The 12,371-nt window shown below is 36.2% G+C and overlaps 1 protein-coding gene across 2 annotated transcripts in view; it reads left to right on the top strand.

The window, feature by feature from the left end:
* Positions 1–443: 443 nt before the first annotated feature.
* CYFIP1 (cytoplasmic FMR1 interacting protein 1) overlaps positions 444–12,371 on the top strand; it is a 543,505-nt gene continuing 531,577 nt past the window's right edge. Inside the window, exon 1 of one of the 2 annotated variants that reach the window (XM_053707734.1) lies at positions 444–627. Coding sequence is in view for 1 of the 2 variants with exons in the window: in XM_053707733.1 (XP_053563708.1) it covers positions 860–861 (2 nt within the window). In the remaining variant the exon portion in view is untranslated. Of the gene's footprint in view, positions 628–721; positions 862–12,371 lie in introns of those variants that run through there. The other variant, XM_053707733.1, reaches the window with a different exon arrangement.

Genomic DNA, 12,371 nt, shown 5'->3' with positions numbered 1-12,371 from the left:
ATATATATATATATATATACATATATATATATATATATATATACATATAAATACACACCCAGGCTTGGACCGTGAATTTATTTAATTAAAAAAAACTGAACTAAACTACCAAATCATAGTGTTGAAAGGAGTATTATAATTTCCTTCAGAATAAGTGTAAACTAGTAAATTTCTCAGTCCGTCATTACACCAATGTTCCTAGAAGTACTAGTTTGCTTCATGAACAATTTTATAAGAACGATCCTGAATTCAAGGGCGGCTATACTGTATTCACAGGCGGCTATACTGTATTCACAGGCGGCTATACTGCATTGTACTTGCAGTGCTCCACAGGTGTGCTAGAAACAGAGCCTAGGTGAGCTCGGCTGGTGGTGGTAGGAGAAGGGCCTAGTCTCCGGGATCAGGAGGAGGAGCTGTCGCCGGGGCTCGCCTACTCTCTGGCCTGGGAGGAAGGGTGTTTCCTCCTCTGACTTGTTCCCTGTGTAGTGGCTGCGCCTGGAACTTACAGCCCTGGAATCTCGGGCGGGGGCAGAAGTTTAGGGCAGACTAGCGAGGTCCTGTGTGCCAGCGAGAGGCCGGTGCCTGTGTGACCTAAAGGCAGCTGCTGCGGGCAGGGCCCATCACAAGGTGAGACCCGGCGACCTAATCTCAGCCCGCAATCACACCCTACTTTGATATTTCACTTTTTGCAGCTACATAACTCCTGGGGCGCTGAGGAAGAGGAAGTGTACACGAAGTCATTTGGGGCATATGTTGTGGTTGTAGTGAGAGTCCATTACCCCATTTTATTTGGGATTTTGTATAAATCTGGTTGACCATAGGAAAATCAACAAATCTTATACTCTGCCCTTTACTACAAATGTAAGTGAATAGTGAACTTTTTAGTTTTTTTTTCTTTCTTTCAATTATAGAAAGTACTTTGGTAACCTTTGAGCATTTTATATGTATTTCTGAGTGTCAATCGCTTACTATTGTTTATTTCATTTGGGATGTTTCAGAGGCAATGTTAGTCACGTGACTTGACATGCATCCATACATTATTATTATTTTTTTTTTAATTGGAGTTTACCTATATACATTGCAATTGGCTGCTTCTCTGTATATGTTGCATCTCTACTATGTGCACGCAACAACTTCGTTCATAAAAAATATTAGTGTTATAATCTTTCCTCAAAGTAATTCTTAGTATGTATGTTTAGTAAGGATGCATACTTTATGATGTTGTTTTTCTCTCCATATACTTTACAATACAGTAAATTGCATTGGGGCTGGTACCAACTTTATTCCAGAACATAATGTGTAAAAAAATAAAAAAAAGCTTAGCACAGCATGGAGTGTGTGGATTTTTCTTTATTTTGATAATTTACAAATAGGACGTCCTTCCTTGTTAGATTTTGTTTACTCATGGATTTTGAATACTCTTTTTGTAAAATTAAATGTCAACATATTGCAAACTGATTTAATTACATAACTATTGTGCAGATCCTTGTGTCAGACAGTTTTATATATGAATAAGACAAAATGTAAAGTAGATGGGGGCCAGATGTATACATTTTTGAATGGAGGTATTTACAAATTAAATGTAGAAATAAACTAGGATATTGCAAAATGATGTATAATCCTGAAAGTTAGGAATAATAAGTAAAACTTTTACAGCTGTGAAATGTGCAGAAGTTATGCCAGAATTATCTGAATTAGTGGGTTTTACTCCTGTTTGAGGAAGTATTCTGTAAGAAGTGTCATTATTTTAGAAAGCAGAAGACACTTTAGTATGATCAATCTTTTTAAAAAAAAAATGTGTGGAACCAGTGTGTCAGTAATAAGGGCGTATCTTATATATGCCCTATTGGGTGGAATGGGTTGTTCTGTGTAACAGTTGAAAGTTGAGCAAAGCAAACAAAATAATATTGACATAAGGAATTAAAGGAATATGAAACCCAAATGGTTTATTTCATGATTCAGATAGAGCATGCAGCTTTAAAAAACTTTCTAATTTACTTCTAAGATCATATTTTCTTAAAGGGACAATGAACCCAAATTTTTTTCTTTTGTGATTCAGATAGAGCATGCGATTTTAAGCAACGTTCTAATTTACTCCTATTATCATTTTTTCTTCGTTCTCTTGCTATCTTTATTTGAAAAATAAGGCATCTACACTTTTTTTTTATTCAGAACTCTGGACAGCACTTTTTATTGGTGGATGAATGTATCCACCAATCAGCAAGGACAACCCAGGTTGTTCACCAAAAATGGTCCGGCATTTAAACTTACATTCTTGCATTTCAAATAAAGATACCAAGAGAATGAAGAACATTTGATAATAGGAGTAATTAGATAGTTGCTTAAAATTGCATGCTCTCTCTGAATCACGAAAGAAAAAAATTGGGTTCAGTGTCCCTTTAATTCTCTTGGTATCTTTTGTTGAAAACTGATGGTAAACCCTAGCATTTCAAAAATGAAAGGATTTACCAAATTAAGGTGACATTATGTTATGAAGCATAACACAGTACCTTTTTTGGCCCTAAACAGAGCGCCTCAGGCCACCCACTGCAGAAGTAATTTTTTTTTCTATGAGGTGACGTTTCCACCTCTTAGCCAGTAGCCTTGCTAGCCATACAGCACTGTGCTATATGGCTAGCACTGCTATTGGCTAAACGGTTGAAACGTCGGCTCATTTAAAAAAAAAAAAGGACTTGTGCACATGTCTGGAGTGCTATATGTCAGCAGTTTTGTAAGAATGTTATCCATTTGCAAGAGCAATAGATGGCAGCACTATTACTTGCCATGTAGTGCTCTAGATAACTACTCAGGTATCTCTTCAACAAAGAATACAATTAGAATGAAGCAAATTTGATAATAGAAGTAGATTGGATTTTTTTTTTTTAAATTGTATGATCTGTCTGAATCACAAAATATGTTTTTTTGGGTTTCACATCCCTTTAACTAAACGTTTTAGAAATCTTTGGCATTTTTATATATTTATAATTAAAGGAACAGTCTAGTCCAAAATAAACTTTAATTATTCAGATAGGGCATGTGATTTTAAACAATTTTCCAATTTATTTTTATTACCAATTTTGCTTTGTTCTATTGGTATTCTTAGTTGAAAGCTAAACCTAGGAGGTTCAAATGCTAATTTCTAAGCCCTTGAAGGCCACCTCTTCTCTCAGGGCATTTTGACAGTTTTTCACCACTAGTAGGTGTTAGTGCATGTGTGTGATATAGATAAAACTGTGCTCAAGCACGTGGAGTCCCTAGGAGCCAGCACTGATTGGCTAAAATGCAAATCTGTCAAAAGAACTGAAATAAGGGGGCAGTTTGCAGAGGCTTAGATGCAAGATAATCACAGAGGTAAAAAGTGTATTTATATAACTGTGTTGCTTATGCAAAACTAGGGAATGGGTAATAAAGGGATTATCTATCTTTTAAAACAATAACAAATCTGGTGTAGACTGTCCCTTTAAGTCACTGATATAATTAACCTTTTAGCGCCGTTATGACGTTCTGTTTTGTACCAATTGCGCCGGGCTTTAGCACCGTTAGGACGAAATAGAATGCCCTAACTGTTTGACTGTCCTGAAGCCAACAGCGCTTCCAGGATGCAATCGCAGTCTGGAGGGCGTGCCTAACGTCATAGGGACGCCCCCCTGACCTGATCGCCGGATTTCAATTTATTTACATTGGAACGTTGTTCCGATGTAGATAACTTAACCCTGTCATCAAATTTTCATATAACGATGTAATAGACACTACTATAAATAATAATATGCACATATACTGATCTAAAAATCCAATAAAAGGACCTTTTAAAAACTTACTTAGAAGCTCCAACTTTAGCACTGTTTATTATGTTAGCTTGAACACTTTTTTCCGCCCCCCCCCTTCCCTGCATATGAAAACACAGATTAGACAAACAGGAGCTAGCAGTAGTTTGTAAACGCATGTAAATATCTGACACTTAGGGGCTTGGTTAGGAGTCTGAAAATCAACACAATGTTATTAAAAAAAAAAAAGTAAAACTATACATTGTTACAAAAACACTCCCAGACCGGCTATATAAATGGATCATCTACAATACATTTATGCAAAGAAAAATCTGGTGTACAATGTCCCTTTACTGTCAATGCTAACTTTACCAATACTTTGAGCAGAATTTATCAAAGCAGTTCTCCTAAAATTGTGTCTATAAATCTGCATACAACTGAATCCCCTGATTTATATATTCAAAGTGTGCCTAAAATTGGGCAAGTCCCGACTATACATTCCTCTCACTTTGTGTCCCCTATGGCGCACAGGTGCGCTTTACAAAAAAAAAAAAAGTTACATTTGATAGTTTTAGTCACATTTCCTAGAGTCCGCCTTAGCATTACGCCCAATTTAAATTGTTTTTGCACCTTTTGGAGAGCGCAAAATTTGACTACAAATACACACATTATAGTTCTCCATAGGTACTGTGGAGAACAGCAATAGAAATGTTCACATATATTTCTGATATAGTACTTTATGATTCTAGCAGGTCTAACTTTGGCTAGATTCATATGCCAAATATAAAATGCAAATTGCCCCCACAAAGAACGAAAAATGTATTAACAATTTGAATGTGTTACTGTTATATAGTGTCATTATTATAAAGTTAATTGTAAAAATATACACACCAAAATGAATTCTCAAATTTGCCCCATGTAAAATGCAAATGTAATGGATTACTTGAAGAGGGCAAAACATACTACCTAAAAAAACATGGGTTTGAAATGATAAATCGGGATAACTTCCTTTTTTTCATGTGGAGAAATTCATCACAATCCACCCCAGCTTGCCTTCCATACAGCACAAGTTAAACCGTGCAATTTTTTTTTTTATAAATTTGTGCACACTAGTGCGCCTCTTCAGACTAAAGGTGCATCTGATGTCTTTCAATGGCAGTGACCCTGGACTCCAAAACAATGCAAATGTTGGGCCATTTTTGACCTTGCACGGTATTGCCAGGCAATGAGGTATCTTGGGCTAAAAGGGAGCTTGCACACGCGTGCGAGTGTGTGTGCGCTAGTACTTAAATAATGCTGGTCCTGGAAAGGAGGGAAAGGGAGGGTAATGTGATATAAAGAAAGGGATCTGGGAGGGGGTAGACTGTTGAGAGGGGGCAGCTACACTACCGAAAATTTACTTTTATGCCAAAAAAAACAAAAACTGGGTTTTTGCCAGTACCCAAGATGGCCACAAATAGGAAGGGGGGAGGTTAAGAGAGTTGTTGGGGGTTAGGGAGGAACAAACACTGCAGAAACTAGTTTATATATACACTGAACCCAAAAAAAATTTCTAGCGTGATTCACATAGAGCATTACATTTTTTAGAAACTTTCTAATTTACTCCTATTATTAAATTTTCTTCATTCTCTTGGTATCTTTATTTGAAATGCAAGAATGTAAGTTTAAATGCCGGCCCATTTTTGGTGAACAACCTGGGTTGTTCTTCCTGATTGGTGGATAAATTCATCCACCAATAAAAAAAGTGCTCTCCAGAGTGTGAACCAAAAAAAGCCTAGATGCCTTCTTTTTCAAATAAAGATAGCAAGAGAACAAAGAAAAATTGATAATAGTATTAAATTAGAAAGTTGCTTAAAATTGCATGCTCTATCTGAATCACGAAAGAAGAAATTTGGGTTCAGTGTCCCTTTAAGCAAGCTTTACAGCCTGAAATTGATCTGTGTACACAGATCAGACCAGACTTATCGAGCAACAAGTTCTAGCAGGCACTTCCCTATTATCTTCCTGTCCAGCAGCTTGAGGTGATGGTGTCTAACTGCTTATTAATCACTGCAGATTGAAATGCATAGAATAGGTGCAAACCCAATATTATATAACGTGCTAACAATGCAGAGAACTGTTTGCAGAAAAATGCAAGTTAAAAAAAAGTTTTTTGATCATTAAACTTAGTTTGATGATGATGCAGTCTGTTGTGTAATTTATTTTATTAGGTGCTGTTAGCAAATGTTTTTGTTCATTAAACTTAGTTTGATATTTTCTATGTTGTGTGATTATTTTATTAGGTTATAATACTGTTTTAGCAAATGTTTTTGTTAATTTAACTTAGTTTAATTATATATTCTGTGTTGTGTGATTATTTTATACTGTTTATAATTCTGTTTAGCATTTAAAGTCTTCATTTCAAAGCTTTAAAAATAATGTATTAGGTGTTACTTATGCCAATTGTGAGAGGGGCCTGGAACCTAACTCGCTCACTTCCCATTGCCTTACATTATAAACTGGGTTTCAATTTACAACGGTTTCGATTTACAACCATTCTTCCTGGAACCCATCCCCGGCGTAAACTGAGGGCTACCTGTATGAACTAGTTTCTGCAGTGTTTAAAAAATGCTTATTTTAGTACTGGCAGGCTTTCTGGCGGTGACAATTGTGAGGTGGGGGAGGGAAGAGAGCTGTTTGAGGGGGGTCAAGGAGGTATGAGGGGGTAGGAAATGTCAGGTGGGAGGCTGATCTCTACACTTAAAGGGACACTGAACCCAATTTTTTTTCTTTCGTGATTCAGATAGAGCATGACATTTTAAACAACTTTTTAATTTACTCATATTATCAAATTTTCTTTGTTCTCTTGGTATCTTTATTTGAAATGCAAAAATTTAAGTTTAGATGCCGGCCCATTTTTGGTGAACAACCTGGGTTGTTCTTGCTGATTGGTGGATAAATTCATCCACCAATAAAAAAAAGTGCTGTCCATAGTTCTGAACCCCCCAAAAAAGCTTAGATGCCTTCTTTTTCAAGTAAAGATAGCAAGAGAACGAAGAAAAATTGATAATAGGAGAAAATTAGAAAGTTGCTTAAAATTGTTGCTCTATCTGAATCACGAAAGAAAAAAATTGGGTTCAGTGTCCCTTTAAGCTAAAATTAACCCTACAAGCCACCCAATTAACCCCTTAACTGCTGGGCATAATACAAGTGTGGTGCACAGCGGCATTTAGAGGTCTTCTAATTACAAAAAAGCAATGATAAAGCTATATATGTCTGCTATTTCTGAACAAAGGGGATTCCAGAAAAGCATTTACAACCATTTGTGCCATGATTGCACTGTTTGTAAATAATTTCCATGAGAAACCTAAGTTTGTGAAAAAATTGAACGATTTTTTTTTATTTGATTGAATTTGGCTGTGAAATGGTGGAATGAAATTTACCAAAATGGGCCTAGATCAATACTTCGGGTTGTCTACTAAAAAAATATATATACATGTCAAGGGATATTCAATGATTCCTGACACATATCAGTGTTCCAATGTAACTATCGCTAATTTTGAAAAAAAAAAAATTGGTTTGGAAATAGCAAAGTGCTACTTGTATTTATTGCCCTATAACTTGCAAAGAACATGTAAACATTGGGTAAATTCAGGACAAAATTTAGAAACTATTTAGCATGGGTGTTTTTTGGTGGTTGTAGATGTGTGACTGATTTTGGGGGTCAAAGTTAGAAAAAGTTTGTTTTTCCATTTATTTCATCATATTTTATAAAAAATAATTTATAGTAAATTATAAGATATGATGAAAATAATGGTATCTTTAGAAAGTCCATTTAATGGCGAGAAAAACGGTATATAATATGTGTGGGTACAGTAAATGAGTAAGAAGAAAATTACAGCTAAACACAAACACAGCAGAAATGTAAAAATATCCCTGGTCCCAAACGGTCAGAAAATGGAAAAGTGCTGTGGTCCTTAAGGGGTTAAAAAGAAATGTCTAGGCCCAAGACACATTTGATATTTCCTAACCAGCCGCATATACATTTATTTTTTGGAACCAGGGAAGGGCCTAGAACATCTAAATATATGTAGTAAACTAAACAAAATAAATACAAATATCAAACAAAACGATGAGCAGGATCTTTTTTTTAACAATAGTACAGTTAGTCTCTCTGACCTCTAGTGATACATCCTGATCCCACCTCATCTTTATGAGTCAGTGTCAAAACACTAAATAAAGAAGCAAGAGGAAATGAAACTCTAGTTTTTGCTCTTTAGATAACACCTTTCTCCCCGTGTAAACAGTTTAGCATGTTACTGCAGACAGATCTCAGACTTCAATGTATTTTGCATTAGCTGTCCTGCTTACAAAACATATTTAAATCATAGCCATTCTCTTAAGACAGAGTATTATATTTCTGGGTACTGCTTTTTTGAGATGGTTTATGTAATTTTTTTTCTTTTTCTGTCTCAGATAAACACATTTCTAGACCTTTTTTTAAAAAAAAAATGAAACTAAAATACATAAATATTACATTTTATAGTTTTTGTAGCTATTCAAATTATTGCAAACATATATAGGAAGTAAGTGAGATTATGGAAACCTCTCTATCTGCATGAATGTCTGTAATGTTGGGGGGTGGGGGGCAAAAAAGAGGTACATGACCCCTTATTCTAAAATTCTGCTCCTTATATCTAGACAATCAGCTGTCACTCTTGATGCCCAAGAATCACCTTTATTAAAATGATGTTCAGCTTATGTGTGCCTGCTTTCTGCCATTGCACATTTTGTCACCGAAATTGATAGGGGCATTTCAATGTTTTGCACCTTTTGTCTCTCTCTTTGTCTCTTGCCCCCCCCCCCGACTACCAGGTTATTTACTAATCAATACCTTAAACAAGACTATTGAAGTAGTAAATGACACAATAGTCATTCAATAACTACATAAAATGTCCAACATCACAGTTCATAGTAGTACCTTTCACTCCAATCTGAAATACTGTTGCCAATCTTAGTTTCTGCACACAAATTCAATGTATCGCATCAAAAGCGCAACACTTGTATTGCAAAATTGTATTCCTGGTTTGTTCGGCCATCCAATGACATTAACATATTCCTTGTAAAGAATATGGATAGATATATTCGTTACCTTCAATATCATGTTAATATCATTGGATGGCCCAACAAACCAGGAATACAATTTTGCAATACGTGTTGCACTTTTGATCTGATACATTGAATTTATGGGCAGAAACTAAGATTGGCAACAGTATTTCAGATTGGAGTTAAATAATTACCTCTGCTGCTATGAACTGTGATGTTGATGGACATTTTATATACATGTTGATTGGTTATTGTGTCATTTTCTGCTTCAATAGTCTTGTTTAAGGTATTTATTATTAGTAAATAACCTGGTGCTGGTGCTCTTGTTTCTTCTTTTGCTTATATTTATTGCAGTTATTTTTCTCTTTAGAAACACTGCTTTCAAATGGTAACTAAAATATACTTAGTGGTGCTGATAAAACTAGGTTTATAACAGTACTATGCAAAAGTTTAGGCAGGTGTGAAAAAAATGCAAAGTAAGAATGCTTTTAATTTTTTTATTATCAATTAACAAAATGCATAGTGAGTGAAACCACCATTTACCTTTTTAAAACTGCATCGATAGGTACACTTGCTCAAAAAAAGATTTTTGAGGTATAAAGTCAGAAGCATGATTACTTAATTATACCAAACAGGTGCTAAGGATAATCAATTTAATATGTAGGTTGAAACACAACCATTAACTGAAATGGAGACAGCTGTGGGATCTTTTCCAGATAAGCCCCGCCAAAAAGTTAAGCCCCGCCGCAACAAATATGAAAAAAAAAAAAAGATATTAAACTTGTACATTTATTGTTTATTGAACAGGAACAGTGTGAAATGAAACTTGTACTTGAAACTTGTACTTGTGAAATTAAATTAAACTTGTACTAAACTGTAACTTATATTGTTATTTTGTATTGTAGTTTAATTTTTTTATTGAAGACGCTGCATTGAAACTTTGAACTTTTATTTTTTATCGGTGCATTGAAACTTTGTACTTTTATTTTGCATTGAAACTTGTTTTTTATTTAAGAGGGTGAAATTGGGACAGGTCATTGATAATTCGCATGAAAAGGTCCGTATTTCGGTACCTTTGCCTCCAAACGAACTCACACAAGTAGCTGTCCACTAAAGATCTGTGTGTGCCGCATTGGCGCTTATTCTGCATCTTGTAGACATGCCAGAAAGATTCAATGGTTTGTGTGTGAGCTCCAGTCGTTGGATCCACAAAGTTTTCACTATGATTAACCGTTTGAGTATAATTCATTGAAAGAATAGTTTCAATTCCTTTGTATGATGGCCACATATCGGAAATGATGATTGAGCCGGGAGCTATGCAGGCCTGTATTGTGTGCATCAGAGTGTCCGCAGTTCGATCTGGAACTGCATACATGAACACTTCTTTACTCTCCCTGCAGATCCCTCCGAAAATCCACTGCTGGGGAAGGACTCTCCCTGCGTTGTTTTTACGGCGAGATATTAGCGTTTCATCTATCTCGACGTGTAGACCTGGCCCACCGACAATAGTTGGATTCTGCAAAAGACGCCAGGCACAAATTTCGCGAAGAAAGTTCTTCCAGTCAACAGCGGTCGTGTGGCCAATAGATAATTCCTCAGAGCAGAATTTCATACTTGTCAGATTTTTAGACCAGCAATAAATAAATAGAATTACTGTCCTGAACTCCATCCTAGACCGTTCCAGCCAAGTTCCCTTTCTAAGAGCGATTTCTTGACGACACTGTCGTGCATTACACCTCCACCTGTCAGAAACAGTGGAAAGTGTCATTTGGTGCCCATTGTTGCATAAACGTTGCTGATGGATCACTCCGTATGTTTGCAAAAAAAGTATTGCCGTCTCCTTGTCATGAACGACAGTCGAAAGCGTAAGAAAGTTCATAGTTTCACTCATTTTCATAGTTTTTATTGCAATGTAATACGTCAGCTGACAAAAGTGGCGGGGCTTAACTTTTGGCGCGTGCACTGTTTGCATTAGTGGCGGGGCTTATCTGGAAAAGATCCCAGCTGTGTAGGATGAATAAAACTGGGTGAGAAACAGCCAAACTCTAACAAGGTGAGGTTACTGAAAACGGTTTAATGCTAAACAATCATACACCTTGGTAAAACTGATCTGAACTGAATCAGCAAGGTCTCTCCCAGGCAGAAATTTCAAGGCAGACAGGTTTCCAGATGTGCTGTCTAAGCTCTTCTGAAGAAGCATTAAAGAGACCGTTTTCTCAAAAAAAAAAATCTCCCCTTTAATTTGTTCCCAAAGATCCACTTTACCTGCTGGAGTGTATTAAATTGTTTACAAGTATTTCCATAACCCTTATATTGGAATTTGAAATAGTTGATATAGGTTGTGGTATTCCCACCTATCCTGAATCTTTTTGGCCTTAAAGCCAAGCTGTGTAAACACAACCAGCAGAAGAAATTACACTCCCAGTGGGGTATATAAGAGATAAGGTAATAAAATGTTAATTTTCCATTGTTATCTCCAAGCATTGGTGATTGGTTTACTGACAGATATAAGATAAAGAAGCATGTATATGTACTCATTGTGATAAAGTAATGAGATCTGATTATACTTATTTTATAGGTTGTGGCATTCAAGACAGAAAATCAGCTAATTTATATACACAAATAAACCTTAAAAACCTCAAATCGCATACATTTTTTACTCTGCAGCTGGTAAAAAAAAAGTAATAGGAAACACATTGAGGGAAAAACAATTTTATAGTATACTGTCCCTTTTAAGAAACTGATAACGTTGAGGACTATAGAGCCAATCGTTGGCCAAGGAAACTTAGTGCAGGAGATGAGACACATCATGCTTACCTCCCTTAGCAATTGGAAGATGTCCAGCAGTGCCATCAGCTTGAAATTGGCAGAAATCAGTGGGACCCTGTTACGACCATCTACTTTTTGGAAAAGTCTGGTTAGAAAGAGTCTTCATGGAAGACTTGCGGCCAAAAAGCCAAACCTCCAACTTGGAAACACGGACAAGAGACTCAACTATGCATGAAAACATAGGAACTGGGGTTCAGAAAATGTAGCAGAAGGCAGTTTGTTTGCTGGTACAAGAATGATTGTCTGCAGGCAGCGGGGAAGCATGGTGATCTGAACGGAATCAGCAGTTTCTTGCAAGTTTGGGGCTGCATTTCTGTAAATGGATTTGGGGATTTTTTTTCAGAATTAATGATCTCTTCAACTTTGAGTAGTACAGGCAGATACTTATCCATCATGCAATACCATCAGGGAGGCATCTGATTGGCCCCAAATGTATTCTGCAGTATTCTGGTCTAAATAAAGACACAGAAGATAAACAGACCTCCTAAATCCACAGAACAGTGGTTAGTTCTCTAAGATGTTTGGATCTACCTGCCTTGTGAGTTCCAAAAAAAAAAAAAAATGTGTGCAAGTGTACCTAGAAGAATTTATGCTGTTTTAAAGGCAAAGGATGGTCACACCAAACATTTATTTGATTTAGAGTTTTATTCTGTTCACTCGCTTTCAGGGATGGACACCTCACCATCACACCTC

Source organism: Bombina bombina, chromosome 3 (assembly GCF_027579735.1).
Source record: "Bombina bombina isolate aBomBom1 chromosome 3, aBomBom1.pri, whole genome shotgun sequence".
NCBI classification, from domain to species: domain Eukaryota; kingdom Metazoa; phylum Chordata; class Amphibia; order Anura; family Bombinatoridae; genus Bombina; species Bombina bombina.
This window is presented reverse-complemented; position numbering and strand designations above follow the sequence as displayed.